The sequence below is a fragment of the Notolabrus celidotus genome, chromosome 20 (genome assembly GCF_009762535.1).
Source record: "Notolabrus celidotus isolate fNotCel1 chromosome 20, fNotCel1.pri, whole genome shotgun sequence".
In the NCBI taxonomy this organism is placed as follows: domain Eukaryota; kingdom Metazoa; phylum Chordata; class Actinopteri; order Labriformes; family Labridae; genus Notolabrus; species Notolabrus celidotus.
Window position 1 is genome coordinate 27,567,465 of NC_048291.1, and position 27,881 is coordinate 27,595,345.

Below are 27,881 nucleotides of genomic sequence, written 5' to 3' on the forward strand. Positions count from 1 at the left end.
GCCGCACTCAGCTGAGCGTCAGAGTCAGCTAATAAAGCGGTTCAGAGACGCAGAACGCTTTGCTGTCAACACTGAACCTAATGTTTGACCTCTCTCTGAGTCTCACTGCTCGCTGTGACAGAAGTGTTTATGAAATAACAACGTTCTCATCACACATTTGAACGATAATGTGTTCCTGATCTGTTCGTTATATTTGGACCTTTATACCTCAAAGTGTCTTCTCTAAAGTTCGTTCTTATTATCAGTAAAAACAGCGGCCCTAATGAGCCTCCATGAAGTGTTCTTGTCACTGAAGATAAAATCAGTAACTAACATGTCTCTGTGGGTTCCCCGTGTCAGACTGTTTCTTCAGAAGTTTTCGATCTCTCTGAGTCTGTAAGTTTTTAACAAGCTGTTGCTTCGTGACTCGACTCTCTCCTCTTTAGATTGAACTGTGCGCTCAGCAGGAGGCCCCAGTTTCTCTTCACTTATATCTAAACTACTCAGGACAGACCAAAGTCCTCGGCTGCTTTCTCTCCCCTGCAGATCATCTGCACTCCTTTGTGGGCTGAGACTCCTCGGGGTGAGCTTTCATCAATCATTTCATCTCAGCTCATCACGCTCTCTGACTCGCTCCCTCCTCCTGACGACACTCTCTGCTCTGATGTGTGTTCTCTTGTATTCACCCAGACACCTCTCTCATAGACTTTCATGCTCTCTGACCCGCCTCTCACTTTTCTCACTGTTAGTTTTATCTAAGAGAGCTCCGGCAGCAGGAGAGGATATTTTCTCAGTGATCTGGTCTCACACTTAGAGAGTGATTTTAAAACCGCACTGTGAGCAAAAGTGTAAAAATCAGATGAGTCTGGACTGTGTTTTAACTTCTTCAGACAGCTGGGGAGGATATATCAATCCTTCATGTTGCAGCTTGATTTTACAGAATAAAATAGTTGATCAAATTTAAGCCCAGCTAGCAGACGAAGCAGATTAAAGACATACCATGATGCACAACAACTCCAGAGAAGAAGTAAGGTCTCTATGTTGCACAAAAAGCAGACGTGCAACAAGTCGGTAAGTCAGGCACCAAATTCTTGCCCAAGTTTCTGAGATGTTCCGACTTCAGCAGGCGTTCACGTGCATTTTCCAACTTGGTCACTCATTTTTCCGATGTGCTAGACACCACATGAATGCAGCATTATTCCAAGCAATGATAGAGGCAATCAGCTCACACAACATCCATCCATCCATCTTCTTCCGCTTATCCGGGTCCGGGTCGCGGGGGCAGCAGCCTCAGCGGGGAAGCCCAGACACTCCTCTCCCCGGCCACTTCCACCAGCTCCTCTGGGAGGATACCGAGGCGCTCCCAGGCCAGCTGAGAGATATAGTCTCGCTGGCGTGTCCAGGGCCTTCCCCGTGGCCTGATCCTGACCAGATGCCCAAACCACTTCATCTGGCTCCTCTGGATCTGGAGGAGCAGAGGCTCTACTTTGAGTCTGAGCTCCTGACCCTCTCTCTAAGGCTGAGCCCAGACACCCTGCAGAGAGAGCTCATTTCGGCCGCTTGTATTCACGATCTTGTCCTTTGGTCACTACCCACAGCTCGTGACCATAGGTGAGGGTGGGAACGTAGATTGACAGGTAAATTGAGAGCTTTGCCTTCTAGCTCAGCTCTCTCTTCACCACGACAGACCGGTACAGCGTCCATATCACTGCAGATGCCGCCCCGATCCGTCTGTCAATATCGCGCTCCCTCTTCCCCTCACTCACACAACATATGAAATACATCTGCAGAAAAGAGATACTGCACATTTTACTTCTGCAAAACCATTAGGATGTTTAAATGTCGGATCCTGTCCTGGTTGGGAGACTATTTTCAGCAGCAAATGAATCCACACTTGGAGCTCCAGTGAGAGTTAATACCAGCAGGGTGGTGTGTATGTGATTTAGTCAAAATAAACTACAGTGTGTGTTCATTATAACGAGGGGGACACGTCATCCAGCTGAACAGTCCGGCTCATTAAAGCCCTTCGTGAAGTTTCTCTAAAGCACAAAAGAAGACGTGATAAACTCAGTCAGAGGATTCATTCTCAGCTGTTCACATCTGGAATAAAGAGAGCATGCTCAGTCTGCGAGGTGACATTGCGTGGCCTGTCCCTGGATTTCCACGCTCCCTCGCTGAATTACTTCACCGTCATGGGGAGAGGAGGGGATAATCACATTACCATCCGCAGCGCTCTGGAGAAATCTAATTAATGGCCCTCCCTGGTTACACCGCAGCTGCAGGGAGGGAGGTATAAAAAGTATCAGCACGGCCACCTCGCAGCAGGACGCTGTGGTTAGGACCTGATCGGGGCTCTGGCGTGTCAGGGTTGTGTAGCGGGGATGCAGCAGGTGGATGTCACGCTGTGTGAGATGGGTCCAATTAAAGTGGGTTTTAATTAAGCTTCAAGTAAGCACCGAGCTGTGGTGGTGTTCCAGTCTCTTAAGGAAGAAACACAAACACACTCTCTCTCTTATATTTGTTTAAAGCTCCTGTGAGGAGTTTGAGTTAGAGATAAAACAAACTGAATTAATGCTGATGTCTCTTCATGAGCAACAAAAGCAAACGAGACACGGTGTGCGTTATCTCTGTACTAACATCTGAAACCACGGCTGCAGGGTAGAGTCACATCAAGAGATATTAAGAACGCTCAAACATCCTTTCTTATATTTTTCAACAGCAAAAATTCTCAGTTAGTGATACATTTGACTTCAGTGCCCTTGACTTAAATAGTTAATGCATGTGTTTGTCCACAGGGGGCGCCAAACTCAACAGAGCTTCACTGGAGCTTTAAGGATCTTGAAGTTGTGGCGTCCAAAACAAAGTGAGAAGAACGATGATGTGGGGAATAACTAACACCAAAAGTTTCACATCGTCTGAACTTTTTTAGATTTGGAGTTTTGATTTCAACGACGTGGTCGAACATGAAAAATGATTAAAAAGAACAAAGACAGACTGAAATCTAAACTTGTCCAGCTTTGTGTTTCTTTATAATCATTAATCAAACTCTGACTTCAGCTCAGATCTCACTCCATTCTCTGCTCGACGCACGGAGGAGGTGATCCTCTGTATTCATTTATTCATGAGCTCCTGCAGAGGAACCGCTTTCTACATCGGGCCTCATTAAGAGAGAAACAATCCAACTTTACTTTCATCTTTCCTGTCGTTCACTTTCTCTACGTCAGACCTTCATCACCGCAAACATGTTCCTCTCAGCAAACTGAACGCTCTGATACAACCTGAGACTTCACTGTGAACGTGAGGACGAGCTCTCACCTCTCTGAGGTAGCAGGAGATCCCACGCAGAGCTTCACCCATCGCAGTCGGAGAGGGGAGCTGTACAAGGGAGAGAAGAGGTTTAAGTGTGTGTGTGTGTGTGTGTGTGTGTGTGTGTGTGTGTGTGTGTGTGTGTGTGTGTGTGTGTGTGTGTGTGTGTGTGTATGTGTGTGTGTGTGTGTGTGTCTTACTGGAGGTGGGTGCTCCAGACAGGTGTGAAAATGTTTCGTCTGGTTGGGTTTTAATCGTTTCAGGGGAACCCGAGATTCTCCAATCAACTCATTGTGAGTCAACTTGTCCTCGTCACACACAGTCAGCCTGCAGAGAGAGGGAACAGGAGAGAGAGAAGGAGGTAAGAGGAGGGAGGAAACGAGAGAGGAAACATAGAGAGAGGTAAGAGGAGAGAGGAAACACAGAGAGGTAACAGGAGAGAGGAAAGAACAGGGAAAAGGAGAGACAGGAGAGGGAACAGAAGAGAGAAGGAGGTAAGAGGAGGGTGGAAACTAGAGAGGAAACACAGAGAGAGGTAAGAGGAAAGGAAACAAGAGAGGTAACAGGAGAGGAAATAAAGAGAGAGAGGTAACAGGAGAGAGGAAACAAAGAGAGAGAGGAAACAGGAGAGGAAACAAAGAGAGAGAGGTAAGAGGAAAGGAAACGAGAGGTAACAGGAGAGGAAACAAAGAGAGAGAGGTAACAGGAGAGAGGAAACAAAGAGAGAGAGGAAACAGGAGAGGAAACAAAGAGAGAGAGAGGAAACAGGAGAGAGGAAACAAAGAGAGAGAGGTAACAGGAGAGGAAACAAAGAGAGAGAGAGGAAACAGGAGAGAGGAAACAAAGAGAGAGAGGTAACAGGAGAGGAAACAAAGAGAGAGAGGTAACAGGAGAGGAAACAAAGAGAGAGAGGAAACAGGAGAGAGGAAACAAAGAGAGAGAGGAAACAGGAGAGGAAACAAAGAGAGAGAGAGGAAACAGGAGAGAGGAAACAAAGAGAGAGAGGTAACAGGAGAGGAAACAAAGAGAGAGAGGTAACAGGAGAGGAAACAAAGAGAGAGAGGAAACAGGAGAGAGGAAACAAAGAGAGAGAGGTAACAGGAGAGTAAACAAAGAGAGAGAGGTAACAGGAGAGAGGAAACAAAGAGAGAGAGGTAACAGGAGGGAGGAGACGAGAGAGGTAACAGGAGGGAGGAGACGAGAGAGGAAACAGGAGGGAGGAAAGGAGAGAGGTAACAGAGGGAGAGAAAACAGGAGAGAAGAAACAGGAGATGTAACAGGAATGAGGAAACAAGGTAGGAAACAGGGGGAAAGGAAACAAGATGTAGGAAGAAGGAGGAAACTAGAAAAAGGAAACCAGAGAGGTAACAGAAGGGAGGAAACAGGTGAGGAAATGAGAGAGATAACAGATGGAAGGAAACGAGAAAGAGAGGTAACAGGAGAGAGGAAATGAGAAAGGAAACGAGAGAGATAACAGGAGGGAGGTTAAAGGAAAGGAAATGAGAGAGGTAATGGGAGGGAGGTAACCCGAGAGGTAACAGGATGGAGGAAAAAGGAAAGGAAAGGAGATAGGAACCAAAGAGGGGAGAGAGGAAACGAGGGAAACAGGAAGCTGTTTAACGCCTTAACGACGGTACGAGTGACTTCGGACTCTTTAAAATGAGTATTTCTGTTTAGCGGTGAGGATTCTTTGAAGCTAACGTTGACAGTTTTTATGTTATACAGCGAGCGAGGACATTTTTCACTGACTAACTTCATGAGGTTACGTAAGTCTGGAGGAAACTTCAGGGCATTTCAGGAAATGAAGACAGCTCAAATTTTGGTCTACTTTCTAAAGGTGAGCACATTTCTGGATGGAGCTGACATTTTGAAGGGTTATTTTAGAAAGTGAGAACATTTTAATAAAGTAAAGACACACAGAGAGGCTGAGTACTTTAATAAAGAGAGATCACTCTGAGAAGGGAGGACGTTCTGGGGAGTTATTCAGGTAAGGTTTGGAAATAGAAGACATTTAAGAAGGAAATTTGAGGAGGACATTTTTACAAAGTGTGAAAGTTTTGACTTTTGGAGAAATGAAGACAGATCTTGAAAATAAGGCAGCTTCTGTAAAGTGAGGACAAGTCTTAGAAAGTGTGGACTTTACAGACAGTCAGGTTAATTCTGTGAATTGAAAACTTCTTACAAAGTGAAAACTTTACACAGAAACTGAGAGGTAAAGGTTTGACTTGGTTTAGAGGAGGTGGAGTCGATCACGTCCACGAGGAACTTTAAAGATTGAGGTCCGACTTCCTGTGTGTGTCAGCTCAGTTTGAAGGATAAGAGAATAAAGATAACAGGAACAAGTGAACACACATCCAGTCTACTCCAGAACCAGTGTCTCCTTAATAAACCAAATCCAGTGGAGCAGGAAAACCGCTCCTCTTTGTTTGAGGAAGAAGTGCGGAGTCAACATCAGCGCCGTGTTTCACCAGAGCCAGAAAACAGAGCGAGCACAGCGAGTAAACACAAACAGCATATTAAATGTGGAGGTAAACAACCCACGGGGAAAGGTCCACAGACGAGGAGAACAAAGAGCAGACGGCTGGAAAGATGCTCGCTTTAGGTTTTGAATATGTGTTATCAAAGAAATGATATTCATGGAACGGGGGCAGACGGACTGACCTCTGCAATCCATCTCACAGTACTTTTATTATTTATGGAACCAATCAGGACCAGACTTAAAGTTATAGGAGGGAATTCTCTTAAAGGTCGGCAGGCTGCTCGCTGAAATCCTCCACCTCTCCTCCTCCTTAGAACCATTTCTATCGAGCTTTGGGGAAAATTGGAGTCTGAATCCTCCAGCTTACATCACATGTTCATTCTGACTCCAGATTTTTGGGCCAAAAAGGAGACGTTCATCAGAGTTTCAGCGTTCCAGAGGATGCTTGAAGTTTTTAAAGTAACTCTTCACCTGCGAACTTGTTCCTCTGTGATGAGAATTAAAGTCTCGCCTGACGTGATGCAGTTTATATTTTTGACGTTTCTTTAATTATTTGATGAAACTTTAACTTTCCCTGTTCTGACCTCAACTTTAAAACTGTCTGTGAAACTCTCAAACAGATCTCTGAGGAAGTGAAGAGTGTGACCAAATATCAGGTCCTCATAAAGTCAGACATACAAGAAAACTCCATCACACACACACACACACACACACACACACACACACACACACACACGCACAAACACATGCGTACAGGCCCTGGGGAGGAACCACTGAATGCTTTTTCTCACTTTGGTTTAAAAGCTGAGGAGGAGAGAAAAAGTGAACTCCCAGAGGAACCAGGAACCTTTCTGCCGACACGAAGGTCTGAGAGAACAGTGGAGCACAACGGAGGCGACACTGTCCCCACATTTACTGCAGATACCGCTAATTAGCTCTACCAAACATGTATCAGAGGAAACCTAATTGGTGCCCAAATTATATTTGTCTCCGACCCAGCAGACCCGACTCTGAGACTCCAAAGATGAGGAGGAAGAAATGTTTAAAATACTGCACAAAGCTCAACGGACATGGAACTTTTCTGTATTCAAACAACATACCCTGGAGACAAACATTAGCATTGATGCTATCAGTCAAAACATGATAGCATAATGATAACAGAATAAGAATAACTCTAACTCAACTCAAGGGGAATTGTTTGCACGTAGTAACTCACAGCTATCAAAAGCTACTGTCCAAGCAGAAGTACCAGGAACTTCTCTTAGAGGAACTAAATGGCTCCTGTGGCCCACTGTTGGCCAAGAACAAGTTATTGCACTACACTGTCTCGCCAGTAGAGGGCAGTAAGAAAGAGAAGAAGGCCATTCAACAAAGATGACACCATAGAAGAAGACAGACAGGCCGGCATCATTATGAGCGAGACCACAGTTAGCCTGTTAGCATGAAGGAGATTCCCCTTGTGCTGTTTTTTATCGTGCTTTATCACATCGAAAATGGCAAGAAGACAGATTCTAAAAGTCATCTCATAGATCGACCGGTGTTCCAGTTTAAAGAGCGACCCTGTTAACTGGAGACTCTCAGCCGGATGCATCCCTCCTTAACGTCTTTAGACCATCATTAAATATCTGATGAGGATATTTTGAAATATTAATAAAAAGTAAACTAGTTTGCATTCCCAGGAACTCCCTCTGTGTTTCAACAGCTGTTATAAACTCCACAAACACTGACAGGTTCAGCTGATGGTCTCCAGTTTACAGGGTCACTCTTCAGACTGGAACACCGGGAGCTGACAGATACACAGTCCCACTATCAGGCTCAGAGAAGACCCATGTTCAGGAGTTATTAAACCAAGTGGACCACAGGTGTGTGTGATGTTATTGTGAAATAAAAACACAGCGGGTACTCCAATCAGAAACGTTTAGCATTGCAGGCCCCACCCCTTAAAGGTACAGGACCTTTGGATAGTACCACCACCCAGAACTTAATTTAGTCCCTGGTTCCTGCTGTTCAACCTTTATCATCACTCGAAAATCCTTCCCAGCAAACGTGTATTTGAATCAAGCTTTGTGTTTTGTTGCACATTTGCCCAGAGGCTGATTCACGCTCTCTGGTTCTGCTCCCTGTTAATTAAGGATTGAACTCAGCCTCCTGGGCTCAGTAATTAAGGCTTTCCGCTCTGTTATTTCACGCTTCTTTTGATTATGGACACACTCCTCTGGTTGTCCAATCTGTGCCTTCAGAGGTGGAACCCCTAATTCATCATTTCTGAAACCCGTATTAACAGACCACTTTTTAAAAAGAGAGCAAATTTACTGACTGACACTGCTGATTACGCTGCACTTCAGTCCTCCCTGCCTCTTTGTGCCTTTATGAGACCAGACCAGGAGAGAGACCAGATCAACTACAAAACAATGAATTTCAGTCCTGCGTGAGCTCTGTGAGCGTTTCTGCTCTGACGGGTAAATTAATCAAAGATGACAACTGAGCTTAATCTCTGAATGTCAAGATGTCCCAGCGCCTGATTAATGGCTGTAAATGTAATCAGTCCGAAATGAGACCGGGCATGAATTAGTCCTAATTTACAGCACACACATGTACACACACACACACACACACACACATGTACACACACCTGAGCGTCTTCTTGTGCATGTCTTCCTCTGTGATCCCGACATATGTGAGCGTCTCATTCCACACTGGATTCAGAGAGTTTCGGATCGTCCTCGTCTTCAGCTTATTGGCCTGAAACAGACACAGATGAGACACAGATGACCTCAGGTGACCTCTGCAGACGGAGGTCTGAGGACTTTTTTATTCTTCCAGGGTCAGGTCATGTGATCTCACCTTACAGGCTCCAGGGAGCAGGTGCAGCTTCACGTACGGGTCGGCTAGACCGTTAAAGTCCATGGGCTTCAGGCCCTGCAGAGGGACACAAAGAGAGTCATGATGAGTAAAACTTTACAACAACAACAGACGGCTGTCAGGCTAAAATGATCTGTCATGAGTGGCTTTTGTTTAGATTTGCATTTGGTCTTCACTTCCTGTTTTATTTTGAAATTCTTACCTTGTGTTTTACATGTTGTCCCATGTTTCTGTCTCATACAGTCATTAGTAGTTTTAGTTTTCCTCGTTCTGAGTGACAGTACTCTTCTTTCTTTTACTCCTTGTATGTTTCCAGTTTTACTTCCTGTGTTTTCCCTCCACTCTGATTGCTCCTCATTAGTTTCACCTGTGTCTTGTCATCACACCTGTGTGTCATTAGTTTCCTTGTTCTCTCTCTTCTGTGTTGCATCTTCCCTCTTCCTCCCTCTTGTTTTTCTGAAACCTTCTGTTGCACATAATTTGGATTTCTTTCACAGACATTGAAGCAACACGTTCTCCTCTTTGTTTGTCTGTAATTTGGTCCTTTCTTTTTGTGTTTTTTCCTCTAGTTGTGACATAATCTGCTGTTTTCTCATGCAGTGATTATTGTTTCTTTGAGAGCAGCTTGCGGGTTGATTTTGAACAAAGTGTGATTATCTTTAAATAAAGACAGAAGGAGAAGAGAGCTGAAAGAACAACCATCGTTCGTGTAATCGTGTGAATAATCATCGCAGGATTAAAGAGAGATAAAGTAGGTTTGTTGGAAACCGTCCTAGCATGCACTAGGACATCCTTCTGCAAAACATAAAATAAAAGGCCTTCAAATACAGTTTCTACCGTGTTTACTCACAGAAAATCCATCTAACTTCTTGCAGAAAAATGCGTCACTGTGCACCATATTCACTTAGGGTTTGCATCTGAAATGTTAGGAAGTCAGAAGTTTGAAATGTATCCTGTTCTGTTGTCTCATTAGATATTTTGTGCAGCGCTGAGCTCCACTTTGACCAAGCTATTATCCTTCCACACATGTAGAGATAAACTGTATTTATGTGAAAGTGTTCTGTGTGAAGGAGAGCAGAAAAGAGAGATGTCTTTGCAGGGTTGTTTGGATTGTTCTGCAGACTTTCAGTGTTAATAACACTGAAATGAAACTTCTGATTACATTTGAATAATTTAAAATAAATCACAGAAAGCTGTTTACACATCGTCACCTCCTGCTGTATTATCATATAAATCGCTTCCCTGCGTTTCCTGACCTCTCTCTGACTCTCAGATCTGCGTCATCGCTAACGCCACAGTGTGTTTTTAAACAGGCAGCAGCATAGTCACCTTTGCCCCCTCACACACGTGGCTATAGGATCAAATGACTTGATTTGAGCTGTTGACCTCATCAGCGGGACGCAGATCAACGTGAGAAATTGCTCCTAAATTCATTTCAACAGCTTTGACATTTACAGCGACGGCAGAGAGATCGATTTTTCTTTTCTCTCTAACGGGATTTTTAATGAGGCTGCAGGAGGCGAGAGAGTGTGACCTTATAGTATAGCCTGTAACATTCAGTCTACAGCATGGAGGACACATGAACACCTGTAGCATGTTATGGTGCACTCACACCTCTGGAATAATCTCTGTTTTCAGGAAATGTCTTCTTTTTTCATGCAGTAACCTGCCGTTAAAAAGATATTTTATGTAAAAACATGAAATAAAATCCTCTCACAAATCTTCCTTCACAGCAGGCGGCGTCGTGACAATCCACCTGTTCTGCTCTGAGACTGTTTTTTCTATCAGAACAGAGCCGATGCCAGCAGGGAAATCATGCAGTCAAGTAGGTCCTCAAATAAAGCAGACGCATGATACAAAGCTCAAAGACAGCGAGTGCTCAAATGATGCCCCATCTGCCAGATGATGAAGCCATTTAAAGCCAGCCTCTGTTTCTATCAGTGTGCTTCTCTCTAATGTCTCTGAGATGATGTTATGTCCTTTGCATCTGCTGCTGTTAAAAACACATCAATCCAGCTGCATGTAAGAGTCAGGCACAGAAATCTCTGCTCATGTCTGTGCCTTCTCAGGAGAGCTCAGTCACAGTGTGAAGGATTACTGCAGAGGTGGAACGTGTCGTCAACATCTGAAGACCCTAAACAGATCAACAGAACCATAATAATGAGGAGAAATACCACATCCTCTTCTTTGTCCTGCATACCATAATAATATTAGAGACCAAACAGAGGGGCACGGGGAAAGAGAAGGGATTTTAAGTCAGGACAGGACTCTTCTACTACAGAGCCATGCTGTTGTAATACGTGCAGAATGAGGTTTGGTGTTGTCTTGCTGAAATCTGTAAGGTCTTCCTGAAGAAGGCATTGTCTGGATGGCAGCATATATTGCTCCTTCTAGTCAATGTGTTAACTTCCACTGGATCCGCTCTGTTGAGATCCAGCTCCATCTCTGATCCAGCAGGTCTGAGCCCTCCAGATCAGATACACAAGACTTCTTTTGTTCCCGGGTGCCGGAGCACGAAGCATCAATCTCAACAGAGCAGATGGAGCGGGACAGGAAGTCAGGTTTCACCAAAACAAAATGAAAACATCCGGTTAATTTTCAGAATAAAACACTCTGTGTTATCACCAGATCGTATTTCACTTAACTACAACAACAAACCAAAGTCATGATGAGCGGAGCCAGGCCTGGAGTCAACAGGTCAGAGGTTTTCAGAGGACCAGAAAGACAACATGGATGAGGAGAGGAGGAGGAGGAGAATCCTTGGTTCAGGGATTACAGTGGGAAAACCTCGGTCACATGACTCCAGCTCACATGAGCCAGACCGCAGTGGACCGGACATGGATCTGGTGGAAGACCCGGGTAAGCTACTCATGCCATGGACTCTTATGATCCCCATACCATCAGAGACGCCGGCTTTGAACTGTGAGCTGATAACAAGCCGGGTGGTCCCTCTCCTCTTTAGAGAGGAGGACACAGTGTCCAGGATTTCCAAAAAGAATGTCAGATTTTGACTCATCAGACCACAGGACAGTTTTTTGATAAGATAATCCAGGTGTTGTGAAGAAGCTATGCAGGAAACACTCAATGATGGGGTCACTTCAGAGAGATGATTGGATACCAGGTGGCAAACAGATGGATCAACTCGCCGAATAAAAAGGATTAGCAGTACGAAGATAATATTTCCCTTTGTGACCGGCTCCCTCTGACACTCTGTGAATCAGCAGTTTGTTCTTCTTCTACTCTCCCTCCATCCAGTCCAGAATGTATAGACGCCGCCATGTAAAGCATTGCTGTGATAATCCCAGAGCGCCTCACACCTGTGACATTTCATTCTGCTTCTCTGATTAATATGTGATCATGACAGGAAATCCACTGAAACACAGAGGACAATAATATGTGTGTAAATCACAGCAGAGCAGACCTGCTGTGTTAGTGTTTGTCTGCTGAGTCAGTGTCGGCCGTCCGTCTCGTTGACCTGTTAACACTGGGGGCGGGATGATAAGTGGAAGACGAGCCTCGAGGCAGAGACAGAAATCACTGCTGGATCAACAGGACGGTGACAGATACACAGATAATCAGATCTGGGTCTCTTTCAGGTCCTCAGGTGTCTGTCTGACTCTTTAATTGGCCTTCTGAGTGACACATTGCTCATTGTCCTGACGTCTGTGAACCATTCATCGACTTGTCGTCATGTTATCAAATTATCAATATGCAGACTTCAACTGGAGACACATTCCCAGCATCCAGAGTCTCTACAGTGATGTTTCCTTTTCCTCAAACATCAATCGAAACAGGAGCGTCAGATCAACCATAAGAGCTGTTACTGCTGCTGGAGGGAGAGAGGATCAAAGAGAGAGGATGGGAATATGAGGAGCTTTTGTTTTGTGTTGTATTGTCTTTGTTTTAATCTTTTAATCGTTCCTTTAGTCCTCCGTGTGTCTCTTGGTTCCTTGTCTTGTGTTCTTATTCCTCGTGTTCTAGTCCATCATGTTTCCTGTTCTATTTTGTAGTTCTTGATCTCTGTGTGTCCGATGTAGTTTAGTTTCACTTGTGTCCACACCTGTTGCTTGTTACCCTGTGTATTTAGTTTCTCTGTTTCCTCTCCTGTGTTAGTTCATTGTGTGTGTCATATCTGTTCTAGTGTAGTTATTGTGGCGCTCTCTGTGGTTTTGTTTTTTTTTGTGTTTTGGGACTTTTTTGAAGGAAGTACTTTTTTTTTTCCTCTTTTAGTTTGCTAAATCCTTTTTTGAATCTGCATTTTGGGTCCTGCTCCTTTATTTGACTTCTTCTTCTTCTTCTTCTTCTTCTTCTTCTTGATCTAACGACCTATGAGATCAAAAATACTAGGGATGCACCGATCCGATCCTGGTATCAGATATTGGCCAGATCGGACTCAAAAAGCTAGATCGGATATCGGTGACAAAGGGCCGATATATAGTGCCGATCCATATGGCAGATCTCTTCATCTCAGTTCTATGCTTTTCTGTGTTTACAACAGCCATGTGTGTCTCCTACTTCATCAGTGCCGGCTGGTCTGTGCATTTTTTCCCGGTGGAGCATGATGGAGGAGAACTACAGAGACTCTGCAGTTTAGCTGCATGTCACGCTTCTTTTGCTAACAACTCCGCCGGAAACCTGCAACATGTGCAGTGCTAATGTTTCGACGGATGGCAGTCGCGCTGAAAAATATAATGGAAGCCCAAAGTAGGAAGTTCACGTCAGCTATAGCCGACTGCAAAATGAAGATTAACTCACCAGACTGCTGGTACACATTTATAATCTCTTGAATAATGATCCTGTCAGTTTAAAAATGTTCATTTTATTTTGGTTTACAAAGTCAGAAAAGCCTGAAGTTACCAAAACATGATTCTATCCTCACATTAAGGAATAGAGATTGTTAAAGGTGACATATCATGCAAAATTGACTTTTTAATGGTTCTCTACCTGAGATATGTGTCCCTGTCTACAAACCCCCTGAGAATGAAAAAAATCCATTCTGCCCCTGTTCTGATTTCTCCACCTTTCTGTAAATGTGTGTGAAACCAGCCGTTTCAGACTTCTGTGTTTTTGTTACGTAACAACAATATCCGGTCTGTCACAGAGTCAGAGCTCAGAGCTTGTTCAGCCCATAGACTGTATAAAATAATACTGAATCCCTCCTCCGTTTTTCATTCCCTGCACAAATGTGTGCTAACAAGGAGCTTAGGAGGGAGGCATGCTAGTTGTAGGCTGTCTTAATAAACACAAAGGTCGGTTTGACTCCCCACGTCTGCAGATTTGAAGATCTAGTGGATGATTTGTATTTATCATGGATAAGTGCTAGCGCTAGTTAGCATAGCCACATAGCTACATGTTCGTAGCTGTGTACCAAGACACACGTCGACATACTGATAAATAAAACAACAAGAAACACTAAATCTGTGACCAATCCTTCAGAAAGGTCCTGCTACAGGCGCCTCTCCATCAGGATCAGATTCAGAGGGTTGAAGTAACGCGATCTCTGAGCAGCCGTGTATATTCAGCCAACATGTAAACATTAGATCAACGTGCCGGAGAGCCGAGCCACACCCACTTCCTGAGGGGGCGTGGCCAGAGAGAAAACAGAGTGTTCTGAGGAGGACTGAAGAAGAGGACTTTTCAGGCATGCCAAAATCTGATTTCAAAGTGTTTTTTTGAGCATAAACTTTAAAGACATGTTTTGGGGACCTCTTAGACCAATATATATTGATGAAAAAAGCGTGATATGTCCCCTTTAAATCAATACCAGGATTGGATCAGCTAGTATCGGCAATGGCAGATACCAAAGCCCAGGTATCAATAGCGGGATCAGGACCTAAAAAGTAGGATTAGTGCATCCCTAAAAAATCATCAACTAAGCTTGTGTAATACTTTGTGGTGGAGAATCCTAGCTTGAGGCAAAAGTAGACTACTGTTCACAAGCTTGAGTCTCTACATTAATTGTGTGGTTTGTTTTGTGCATCTTTGTTCCTTAGTTCCTTGTTTGTAATGTTTGGTCTAACATATTTACATGTAACCAATACAAATAAACACTAGGAATGGACTGACTGGGGACAGGACAGGACACTCTGATTTAGACATATTTTATATCATGTTCTATTCCTGCCAAGTTAAAACAGATGTTTTATTCGCCCACAACGCTTCAATTAAAACAAACTGTCTCTCTGAAAAACTCTCCAGGCTGTAGTGTTGGTTTTATGGACTCGGTGGAGAGCCTGAAACAGCCGAGTGGAGGCAGTTTTAGGAGCACATTTATAACTCTGGTCTTTACCTTTGCCCGCAGCAAGGTGCAGTGCAGCTCGCTGGAGCTCTGCTCGTATCTCAGCTCGAACGCCAGAGTTCCCAGAGTAGCTGAAGAAACAACACAAACAGAGAAAAGAGACCCGGTTATCTTAACCCCATTAAAAAAACAAGACTTACAACACCCGCATCAATAGAGAGAAAAACCCTGTCAGAATAAATTGGAGGCATGCGTGACGAGAGAGGAGGATTTTTGAGGAGCAACATGCGTTCATAAGATGGAAATCCAATTTAGTGGAGCTGCACCTGTCACATGAACGTGAACACGACACATCACATGTCAACACAGAAAATCCTCTTACAGAGGCGAGCAAACACGTTCGTCTGGGCTCATTCCCATCATGCATAAATATACAGTGTAAAACAAACATGTTCATAGGAAGCAACACACACACACAGAGAGCACAAGCTGCTGTTCCTCCAGTGTGTTATATAAGAGGATACATAAAGCATATGATTCACACGGATTAGAACATTTATTTTAGGTATCAGCGCTCATAAATACCAACAAACCACAGCTTACACAACATATTGTGTTTCTGTGTTAGGCAACATACGAGCTACTGTAAACTAGGCTGGATCATGGGTCGCTTCTGATGCATCCAAACAGGCTGAGCTGGATGGATTCATCTATTGATAACAAGGAAATGTAAAACGACTGATAGAAGATAAAGACAAAGAGACACAGAACGACTTCAAGATGCACAAAATAAGATGAAGATAAGAGCCGTGAACATAAACAGGAAGGGGATAACCAAAAAACTACAGAGAGACAAATAACAAAAAAGGATAACCACAAGACCCGCCAAAATAAAAGCACAACAAGATGCACAGCTTCAAAGAGAGAAGGAATCAACAAACTTTTAAAAAATGAAAGAGAAACCATAAAGCTTATAGCTAGGGCTGGCTCAGGCTTGGACCAGGTCTTAGTTATGCTGCTATAGACCCGGCACTTCCTTTAAGTATTCCTGTCCCATTAAAGTCACTAACCATAGACCTTTCTGGAGTCCCTGAGCTCCCTTGTCCCGTAGGTTCCTTCTACAACTACTCCTATCCATCTCCCCTCTATCATCTCTCTCCCTCTTCATCTCCCTCTATCCCTCTCTCCAACACAGTCTCAGCAGATGTGTGTCTAACATGAGTCTGGTCCTGCTGGAGGTTTCTGCCTGTTAAAGGAAGTTTGTCCTTGCCACTGTAGCTTGCTAAATGCTGCAAAGTGCTCTGCTCATGGTGGATTAAGATGAGATCAGACTGAGTCCTGTCTGTAAAATGGGACTGGATCTGATCCTGTCTTGATGTTGGGTCTTGGGTCCTGATTGTACGGTCTGGACCTGCTCTGTTTGGAAAGAGTCTGAGGATAAGGTTTTTTGGGATTTGGTGCTTTATAAATAAAGATTGAAGAGTCAACAGGATGATCATAAAGAGGACTAAATGTACAAACAGCTCGCAGGACACAAATCATTCAAGAGAGATAAAAATATAAACTACCTAACCTCAAAGAGACTCGTTCACCTGTGATCAACTCAGTTTTATTGTTCCTGTGTTGATTCATACCTGAATGATCTCTTGTTTTCTGTCTCTGAGTCATTCTCTCACTTGAGCCCAGACTGATCTACGTCAGTGACTGTTAAATGGATTATATGAAACCGTCATTGGCTCGTACAAAACACTCCATCAAACATGGACGCACTCTCAGTGACGCCCCCACTGAGTCACTGTGCCTCTCAGATAATGACCTCATGGAAGGAGCCAGTGTGTGACCACCTTTCTCCTTAGTTTGAAGAATAAAAGCATAATTTTCATTTTAAATGTGCGAGCATAACCAAACCTAATAAAAACTGCATATTAAAAAGTTTGGAGGAAGTTTAAATTAGCTCCAACTTCCAGGACTTTAAGTTACCAAAGAGCCATTATTTTCACTTTCCTTAAAATTCAATGAAAACGCAGCAACGCGTGGATGAAGAAACTGCCCCACTCTCACAGAAGACATCAAGTCCTGGCCTGTAGGACTTTAATTCTGACGCTCAGTTTTTCACTGACAGCATACGACCTCGCTCCCAGCGGAGGAAAATACATTTAGGATGTCATCTTATTCCAATCGTTCATGCAGTTTGTAGAGATAAACAAACCGTCTCAGGGCTAAAGTTGATGGATAAACATCTCTCTGCTGACTGCACCAAAGCTCGGCACTAGAAGAGGATAAAAACGCTCTCCTTACCCTTTCCACTCAGATATTTTATGCAGTCCTTCAAATTTGAATACTTATGGCTCTAATTCCTCCCACCTCCACTGACTCCCTGCAGCACGGGGCAGAGACGAGCGGCTGCTGTAACACCGCAGTGAAAAGATGCTGCATCAAAAGATGCTCACTAAAAAAAAAGTATCTGCAGTAATAAAATGTGAGCCAGAGGATGAAAGCTGTCCAGGAGATCATTAGAGCACACAGGAGAACGGCAGAAAGATTTCTGTCATGAAACTGTCTTTTATGTTTGATCAAAGCTGGAGTTTTAGTTACAGACTCCTTCTCTGTGACTTCCATCATTAGAAAAACAAATAGATTTATCAAGCGAGGATAATAGATCCATGTAATGGAGGAAATCAAAACCTCTCATTAGTCTTTTATGTGGTGCAGATCTGAATCACAGAGGAAAACCTGTCAGAGACAGAGCAGCTCTGAGACCGGCACACTGTCATTTATCACAATTTATTCCCCTCCCGTCTGAGGCGATGATACAGAGCTTGATGTGGGTGATCCCTCAGCGGGGAGATCGTCATCATTCTGCTCTCCGTCACCTGCCAGAGAGATCATCATACTCTATCTCTCTGCTGTAACCCCAATCTGACAGGTTTGACATCTGTTCTGACTTCTGTCTAGTATATTCAGTCCAAGTATTTGGCCACTCCTGTGTCAGCAGTCTTTGCTGTATACGGGAAAACAGTCTGTATGGAGAGCAAAAGCAGGAGGAACACAATCTAGCTTAATGACGATAAGTTGAAGATGATTTACTTATCACTATAAGTATTTATCTACAGGGCAACTTGAAGTATCTGATAGTTAATAAGTAACTGACGTAAAACAAGTCAAGGAGAAACCTATGCTGTCCCAAACTTTCAAGGGAATTAGACTGAGACCCCCTTCCAATTTAGTGACATGCATGGACAAGTTTTGTAACCCTCAGGCCAGCAGAGCCCAGGAGAGTGTAATAAATAACTAGAGGTTAAGATAAGTTTGGACTCACTAGTAGGCTATGTCATTGGTTCGCAGATCTATAAAAGGTCTTGGTCAACAGCATTCTGGGAGTCAGCAGATTTGCAGAGCTGTTCTCCCAAGCATTCCACGGTGCTTGTTCCATACTGGTATTGTTTTCTTGTAATAAACGTATTACTATGCAAGCAAGCCAGAAGATTCCTTCTGCATCTACACATCACGGGCGGTCAAGATACGACAAACTAACAATCTGATCGAGAGTAAAAACTTCAACAAAGCCAGTCAGAGTTTAGATTCCCTTACTGGCTGGGATCGTCCGAGCTGATCAATCAGACCTCCGTTCAGTGAACAGACATATTAAAAGTAGTTTTGTTCTCCTCTTGAGGAAAAACCTGATAACTCTTGTATTTATACTTTTTACAGATTGTATTTTCTGCAAACGAAAGACCAGGGCCCGTATGCACGTCCGGCCATAAGGGATGAAAACAGGCCGTTTGTACTAATGGTGGAAAAAAACTGGATTAGCAGTCTGCATGAGCCAGGTTAACGCCCCAACAAAGCATTACATGTAATGGCAGCAGACCCCATCATTACAGGTACTAACAGCAGGATTACTGCAGCTGTTAGGCTGTTTAAAGGATGGAGGACATCGTGCTTATGTGTTACCATTAAAGCACGTTTAGTCCTTAAATGGACTTTGTTGCCCAAAGCCGCTTTCACGTTGATAATTTTATTTTGTAGGTCTTCTACTGAGCGCGCTCAGAAACACCACATGCATTGACCCGGTTCAAGATCTGAAGCCAAACTTTCCCTTTCTCCTTGTTTGTTCTTTTTGAGGATTGACTTCCTGATAACAGCAGTTTGTTCATTCTAGATTCTTCTAATCAAATGTTCATTTCTTCTTCTGCTGAAATTAGTTTTTCTTGATCTTCTCTCACCATGTTTATAGTTGTTTATGCGTAGTAGGCATGCAACATTCAGATTAGTTGGATCAGTGTTTTCCAGGAGGTTTTGCACCAGCCTCACTTTCATTGCGCAATTAGTTAATTGGCCGATTGTTTGCAGTCGTGCATGCGGCTAAAGGCTGATTTATACTTCTGCATCGAATCGATGGCGTAGCCTACGCTGGGGGTCCGTGTAGCTCCTGTACCTAAGCAGAGGCCTAGGCACGTAGCTGACATGCACCTCCTCCAAAATGTAACTAAGCATAGAATAGACGCAGACCGCAAGCCCTGTGATTGGTCCACTCGATGGCATTGTGTTTCCCGCATTTACAGCACTTCCTGGATCCCGGACATCAGCCGTGTACTTCCTCTCCTCCTCTCTATTCTTCATGTAATCATGTCTGTATGATAAACAGCAACATGTATCAGCTGTAGATTAACAGAACACGCTCTGAATCTCTGAGGAAAAGTAAACAGAGATCGTATCAGCCTTAACGCTACGGCCAAATGGGTCGTCCATAACTGTATATTAAGACGAGTGGTCCCATTTGTGTAATGACTGGACGTGCATACGGACCCTGCTCACTGCAAGTTCCCTGGAAAAACTCCAGAGTGAAGCCTCCTCTGTGAAGCTCACTGTTTACAGTGAAGCTGAGACTCCCCAGAAACAAATGAATGGGCGCTGCTCCAAGGGATGGAAGAAGAAGAGAAGAGATATCTAAAGCACTTCACTTTGATCATGTGATTGCTCTAAAAGTTAGAAGGTGGTCTGTAAACAACACAGCACACCGAGGAGGAAGTTATGGCTCGTCTCCAGATGCAGATATCATCGTCTGTGACCTCAAACAACTCCAAAAACAATCCTCTAAAAGGACGAGATGTGTTTTAGCAGCAGTCATGGATTTAACGTCCAGGCTGCTGTCTCATCAAACACTTCATGTCTGTTTATGGCTTTCAAGAGGTGTGTGGGTTGAATTATTAACGTAATGTTGGCATACAATCATGTATTATGCATCAGTTGTTTCCCTGAACTGAACTCTGGGATAAAACTGGAGGAGGATTGTTGTTTGTGTCAGCAAGAAAACACTCCTCAGTTTTTGTGTGTTGATTAAAGTCGAGTCCCAGCAGCGTCAACTCAAACCCCCGGGCCTCGTTGGCCTTCGACCTTTTGAAATGAGATTAGTCTGCCGGCGCCTGCTTCAGTTATTAATATACTTCAGTCTGGATCAAAGTGGAGAGCAGATTGATGATTATATATTGATAGAGCTATGTCGTTAGCATGGCTGATCATCAGAGGAGAAAGTTGTCTGTGTGAAGTTTCCCTCTGAGATGTAGAGGAATGATTGAAAAGTCTCACTGACTAACACTCAGAGCTGACCCTGAGTCTAAAATCATGCTGAGTCATGCCAACAGTCATGTGAGTTATTTTGTGAATGCATCAAGGGACAGACAGTGACACACAGACACACAGACACATGCCAACAGCGAGGCTCACTGCAGTCGTCACTGTCGGAGCTGTTCATCTCCACCGACGTGTCCACGCTGCTCGTCAGAGACAGAGACCCGCCCCCGGCCGGCCGCCCGTGAGGCAGCAGGGGAGACAAGAGATTAGACCCGCCCATCCCAGAGGCCACGGAGCCAGGGCTGAGGGCCAGAGGGGAGGTGGCGGGGTTCGGGGAGGTGGGGGACAGGCGGGGGAAGTAGGCGGAGATCTGTCTAATGGGTCTGATGGGGCCGGGGCAGACGTCAATGGCCATGTGTTCCTGGATGGAGATGCTGAGCTTCTTTCCTCTCTGCACCGTCATAGAGTCTGAAAGAGGCAAGAAGTTTGAGTTCACAGGAAAAAGAGGAATGCTTGTTACGTCTCGTTCAGAGAAGTTGATGAAACATTGAGTGAGTCTAAAGGTTGCTGATGAAAGCTTGAATATATATGCTTGAAAAACTTTCCCTTAAAAAATCTGATACCAGTAGTTTCTTCTCACAAACAGGAGGAAAAACATGTTTGTTGGGACTATTTTTAGGAGTGTATTATCTCAATTCAACATTTTGACCCTCCTGCAGCTGTTTGTCAGAGAGGGAGACGATATAAAAGCCTTCCACACACACTCAGAACTTCTTCGTGGATCCATTCGCTGTAGATACATCTCTGAACATGTTCATAACTTGTAAAAAGCAGAATATCTCTATGACCCCTCGAGCTCAAAGCCATAGTGTCAGATTAAAAAAAAGCTTGGTTTTCATGTTTCTGTAAACCTCGCTGCAACAGTTGGAAGTCATTATGAAAAAATCTGTGCAGCAGTGACTCGACCATCCGGTCCCTGATGTTAATGGGAGCACACAGCTTCGCTTATTTTCCTTTTTTCTGAAACCCGATATGACACAATTTATCCCCAGCAGCAGCCTGCACGGCCTGGCAGCAGGTGTTTAATGAGGAGTGTGTTTGTGAGAGTCTGACACATAAAAAGAGGAAAGAAATTGAAAGTGAGGGAGGAAGAGAGAGGCTGCGTGTGCAAGGGATCGTGTTTGAGTTGAAGTTCAGGCACTCTGACTGACAGAGAGAGAGAGCTGCAGCAAAGGAACAGTAAAGATGTGTGGATATAAAAGAAAAGATATAGGAGCTATATACCGGACCACAACTACCACGCAAAGACAAGTCCCTAATGAGGTTTCCGTATTCCTGGGCACACACAGCATGCTCAGGACGATGATGAACAGCTGCTGTGGCCTCCTGATCAAACATTTCAATGAACCCTGAGAGGAATCTGTTTCTGTTTGCTGCTGTCTGTCTCTGGTGAGTCCCAGTTTCACTGTTAAAAGTAAATTACACAAAGGCTTCTCTCTAGTTTTCACCATATAAACCTGAATGAAGATTTGCTTGCAATTAAAGGGTCTTACATTTTCCAAAATACCCATGACATGAGGCAGATCATGGAGGTCATAAAGTCTAAAGCATGGACTGTATAAAGAACAGACAACATGCATCCTTTCTGATATACAGTTCATGGTCTATACACTGAGTGACTACCTGCAACCCTGCATTTAACAGCCAGTAGGGGGCTCCACTGTTTGCATCAAGACAAATTATATAGAAGTCTTTGAGAAAGCATTTTGATTTCAGCCAGCTCGACTGTATTTCCTTGTTGTTAGCTGCACCGCTTTCTGTTATTTCTTCACTATTGCAGACAAAGTCATGTTAAAGCCATACACTGTATTATAAACGGACGTAGTATCCGTGACGTCACCCGTCTGTTACTGAAGCCAATCGACGGCGGCTGCCATATTGGAAAAATGGAACTCAGCCTAACTTCTGTGGAGCTAGTGTCAGGTAAAGAGGCGGGCCTTTAGCCACCTCGCTAACACCTACAGTGTTCCCACCTGTCAATCAAGTCAAATGTGCAAAACTGGAACATTAAATATCTTAAAACAAACCGAGTTATAAAGAAACATTTGACCCAGGCTGTAAACATGTTTATTTCTGCTCTAAAGATCCTCTTCCTTGAATGGGTGTGTATGTGTTTTTTTCAGTGTTTCTGCAGCCAGCCCCTAGTGGACACTCCAAGAACTGCAGTTTATAAGCTTCATATTTTAAGACTGGAGGTTGCCGCTTGGTGAAGCGCGAGTAGATGGGAGTTCTTATCCGGTGACGCAAATGCTCTTTTCACTTAATTCGCTTATAGAGTTAAAAAATCTGATTATCATTCAAGCTGCAGTGGCCAATCAACATGGAGCTCCTTCAGTGACATACGACCGAACAGACCGGCAGAGGTTCATTCATCCGGAAAATGTGGAAGAAATTGATCCTATCTCTGTGCAGCTTCCCTAAACTTTGTGACACTGACGCTTTTTTATTGGAACAGGAATAAACAGGAGCTCACTTTGCAGGAAATGAGTGAGGAGGTCGGTTTATTTATTGGTGTCTGGTGTGAACACAACATCAGTCAACTTTCTCAGACTCCTGCAGAACAACATAAGATGGTATGTGACTGTGCACACTGATCTTTGTGTTTAAACTGATTAACTGCATCTTATGTGGACGCATTAATCTGACTGACACCTGCACAGGGTTGAAAACAAACAAACCCCAGCTTCCCATTCCGTCCCCGGGGACAGATAAGAAGGAACGTCAGATGCTTTGAGAGTGATGAGTCGACAGTGAGAGGTCTAAAGCTTTATTTTCTCTGATGCATCTCTCAGTTGAAATAATGCATCCGTACCCCGGCCCCATGAGAGTCGAGCACTTTAATGTCATTTTCCTGTTAAATTGAAGCGATCCATCTCTGACATTTAGCCATGAGGTCTTCTCATCGTGACTGACAGTAAACCACATACTGTACTTTAACTAAGCCTGACTGTACAGCTGTGAGATACAGAGGCAGGGTGTTGCTTAATACCAGGAACCTTACTCTGATGAAGGCGAGTTCAGTATAATCACATGATTATTCCTCATGTTGAATCAAGACTTTACTGTTTGACTTGGTTGACGTTCAGCACATTTTAAACTTCTGGTACGACTGCAACTTCCTGTTTTGTCTTAGTGGATTAATCAGCTGTTTGTTTTCTCTGTAGATTAATGAACTCTTGGGTTTGTAAAAACTGTGAAATCATTGAGAAACAGCACAACAATAACAATAAAAGGCATCCTGACAACTTCACAATCCAACAACACAATTTCACCTCCAAATATTAACACATGCAATTAAATTATTTAACTCATTCAGATTAAAAAGCTAAACTGGCGTCTCCAAGCTAATTCACACTTCCAAATTAAGTCTGGAAGCTCTTAGTTCACTTGTGATTCCCAAAGGTTGTTATTAGCAAACAAAACAGCAGACAAATAAATAGTCTTGGTAGCAACCAATCAGAGACAAGAGAGGAGTAACAAAAGCTGATTATTGTTTGGCTTCAGACAATTCAACATTTCTTAACTTGAAGATACGTCCAGTTTTGTTTGGTTTTAACAGTTTGAGGAAAAAACCTCTTGTGTTGATTCCTCTTCCGTTCTGCTAATCCAGTAAGATAACTCCATTATGTTCTGAACTCAGCTGCCTGGTTACTCACACATCACTCCCATCCTTCAGCACGTTCACTGGCTCCCCGTACAGCACTGATTCCACTTCAAGATCCGGCTCATCACCTAACCTCGCCCCCCTCATATCCTGACCGACCTCCCCATCTCATCACCTCAGATCATTGGACGCCAACCTCCTGACCTCAATTACCAAGACCAAGCACCGGGCCCTGGGGGTCAGAGCCTTTGACATCGCTGCACATGAACATCCTGACTTACTTCTCTCATTTCAAAATCAACTTTAAAACCTACCTTTAAAAAAAAACTCTGATGCATGACTTCTACTCCTTCTCTAACTCTGATCTTTCTTCCTTTATCTTATACCAATATTAGTTTATAGCATAATAAGAAAAAACTGCTGACAGAAAGCATGTTCCAGAAAAATGTCCATCTGTTATAATGGAGGAGGCGATTTTTATGACCTATTCTGCAGCCAGTCACCAGGGGGAGCTCTAACAGTTATGGCTTCACTCTTGATACGGTTATTCTGGCATGGTTTTATACAGTATGTGGCCAGTTCAAGCCAAAAAATTAGCTAATAAGTTGCTTAAACTGCTGTTAGCATAAGTGGGGTAAAAACTAGAGGATGAACGTATCATGATAAGGGTTTCACTCGAGTACCAGGACTTCAAATTTGTTCTCAACATAATACAGAGCCTGAGTAAACACTCAGGGACACAATCCAAAGTGTCACTCTTTAATCAGGGTTTAAAGACTCTTCAAGGTCTAATTATTTTTCACAGCAGGCTGTATCTTCAAGATAGTCGTCTAATTTGTTACCTAAAGACCCGCTGCCGTCTTCATGCTCACTGGTGGGAGACAGCAACCATGAGAGAAGATGACAAATCAAATGTTTAAGGAGACTTTAAACCAGTGGGAGAATCTGATAGTGGGTGGATGTACTTCACAGACTAAACGAAACCGAAATCCTCTGAGTATAAATCCTGCCTGTTTTAAGAATCCCTGCAGGGCGCCCGCACCGAGGCTGAAGCCTTATATCTAAAATAATAAGTGTGAATAACGAGAGGAGGTTGATCAAACAGGAACGTTATTTGTATGACTTCAAAGATCCAGAGGAGTGTTATTAAACTAACGCAAAGTTAGAAGCCAGTGAGTCGCACAAACTATACTACAGAATCCATCTACAAGTGTTGAGTGAGTCACGGAGCGTTTAGTTTATGTGTCTGTGTTCGTGCTGCTATAAAGTGGAATACGCTGTGCTTAGCTGATTCTCCCCTCTGAGGTGTTTCACTCAGTTATTAGCCTGAGGACAGAGGAGCTGATTCATGCAGATAAATTTAACACTTACATCTGCAAAGTGTGTCCCACAGAGACGCCTGTGAGCTGCTCAGTCAATTAAAGTAACACGAGTAGATTTTGGTCATATATGTAGTGAGCTAAGCTAAGCTAAGCTAAGCTATGTAGCAGGGTAGATTTTGAGTTATCCTGTAGGAGAGAGTTCAATACAGGAATGGACAATACTTTGTCATGTAAAGGTAATATTAGCGCCATTAATCTGGTTTATGATATGCTAATTATTAAAGCTAAAGCTTATAATTCTATCAAAATGTAGCTAAGTTAGCATGCTATGTAGCTAATACGTAATTTCAGCGTGTTGTTGAAGTCATGGAAACAAATAAGCTTTGCTTTAATATTTTAGTGTAGATATTTTTGTGTAGGTATCATGATAAAAAAAATGATCCTAACATGTATCTAATACGGTACCTAGCTGCTCTCAATTAGCTTACTTCAACAGGAAGTAGCCTTACTTCTGTTATACGTAGATAACTTTGTTAGCATTTAATGTGTTATAATGGAGGAGGTGGGCTTTATGGCCAATACTGCAGCCAGTCACCAGGGGGAGCTCTAACAGTTATGGCTAACTTATTTTACACTTCAGTCTTTTAACTACTGTAGATAGATTGAAGTTTGGTGATGAATCTTGTATGTGTATGAGCCTAGAATAACTTACTGGTACACAAAATAAGCTAACCACTACGTAGCGTTGCCAACTGTCCCGTATTAGCCGGGACATCCCGTATATTGGGCTAAATTGCTTTGTTTCATACGGGTCCTCAATTGTCCCGTATATTAACTCTTGTAAATACAGCAGACTGCACTCTACAGATCAGATAAAACGGCAGATCATGTGCCAATCACACCGCCTGTCATCCAATCACAGGCCCTCTCGGTTGTATACAGCACAAATACGCCAAGTCCTGCAAAAAGGTGTGGAGAGGATTTTCTCTCTGAAGGCCATTAAATGGTCAGACTCAAGAAACAGATGCAGCACAGAGCTGATCAACAATAAACTTCAAATATCTGTACACTGTGACTTGTCATGTAAGGACTTCTCTCTGGCTGCAAAAGGACAAAAGACTGCTTGAGTCAGTCAAGAGCAGCAAAAAGTATCAATGGAAAAAGTACATTTGGTGAGTCATTCTCCTCTTTTGCATTTAATTTTTCTTTTGCCTGTTTTTTGATGTAAAGAGCCAAACCGTGGTTTATTTGAGGTTTATTCATATGAGGTTACATAATGATACAGTAAGGATTAAAGGGAATATACACACTTTCTGCATTTCCAGTTGAATCAACCCTACCACTACATGAAGTAGCTAGCCATCTAGCTGTCTTAGGTAGCTTCATTGTAGGTAGGTTAGTTAGCTCCGTTAGCTGACATGCAGTGAGCTAGATGTGCTAAAAGTAGCAGCTTACAATAGATCTGCTGTTATAACCTCAGAGGATTGTGCATACAAAGTTTAAAGACTGAGTAATAAGATAGTTTTCATTCACTTCAGGGAGACTACAACAAAGTCTAAAATCGACCTCATCTCAAATTCGGTGCTGTCATATAAGTTTATTTTCACAGTCTCCTCCTGAGTCACTGTAAAAAGATCCTCAGTCATTAAATAGAAATGCCAAGTAGACTCCAATTGTGTGTTAATATTTTTAATCCTGGAAAAGTGACGTTAGCTTTACATATTTCTTCATTATTCATGGTATGTGCATATATTTGGTGGGTGTTTCGGTTGGCTGCTGCTTCGCTGTAGTCATGTTTAATTCAGGGGGAGGCAGCATTTATCTGCAGAAACATTCTCCCACTTGAAAGTGGAAACTGGTGCGTGTCCAGTGAATGATATCCTGCCACCGTGGGATTACGGGTGAGATTCAGCAGCCGAGGTTGTCACTGAGAGAAAAGCACAGCGGACTATGGTAATGAGGACGCATGAAATGCTTCCCCCACATCCTCATCTCTCTCTCTCTCCCTCTCTCCTCTTTAGGGTTGTATCTCACATGTCACTCCTGCAGGTCTTTTCTTCTCATCAGTGTCTCTTACTACCCTTTCCCCCTCCATCGTTTACTGTGTGGTTCCTTTTTGTCCTTTCTGTCTTTGTGTTGTTGAATCAGTGTCACTTTGAGAAAAGGGAAGCTACCTGTCTTCACCCTCACATGTCATATCAGTGGTTTTAAAATGTAATCAAGTTCAATTTTGATACTTGCAATGCCTGATATTGATAAAAGGCAGCCATGATTAAAGTGTAATTACAATTCAGATTGAAATCATCTCACAGTAATTCTCTCCTGATGAAAAACAGATTCTCCTGAGAGCGTGGGACGACCTGTCAGAAACACAGGAATGAGACACGGCAGCCAAACTTTGTGTTCCTCTGTGCAGCAGTTTCTTACAGTAAAGCTCTGCACACAGTGACAGGCTTT

General features: G+C 43.3%; 1 protein-coding gene across 1 annotated transcript in view; it reads right to left on the bottom strand.

Moving 5' to 3' along the window:
- Positions 1–27,881, bottom strand: part of doc2a (double C2-like domains, alpha) — a 63,090-nt gene that overhangs the window by 19,376 nt on the left and 15,833 nt on the right. The window contains exons 4-9 of the mRNA XM_034711634.1: positions 20,592–20,906; positions 14,916–14,995; positions 8,609–8,683; positions 8,397–8,506; positions 3,486–3,612; positions 3,295–3,354 (exon numbers count right to left, since the gene is read on the bottom strand). Coding sequence (XP_034567525.1) covers positions 3,295–3,354; positions 3,486–3,612; positions 8,397–8,506; positions 8,609–8,683; positions 14,916–14,995; positions 20,592–20,906 — 767 coding nt within the window. The remainder of the gene's footprint in view (positions 1–3,294; positions 3,355–3,485; positions 3,613–8,396; positions 8,507–8,608; positions 8,684–14,915; positions 14,996–20,591; positions 20,907–27,881) is intronic.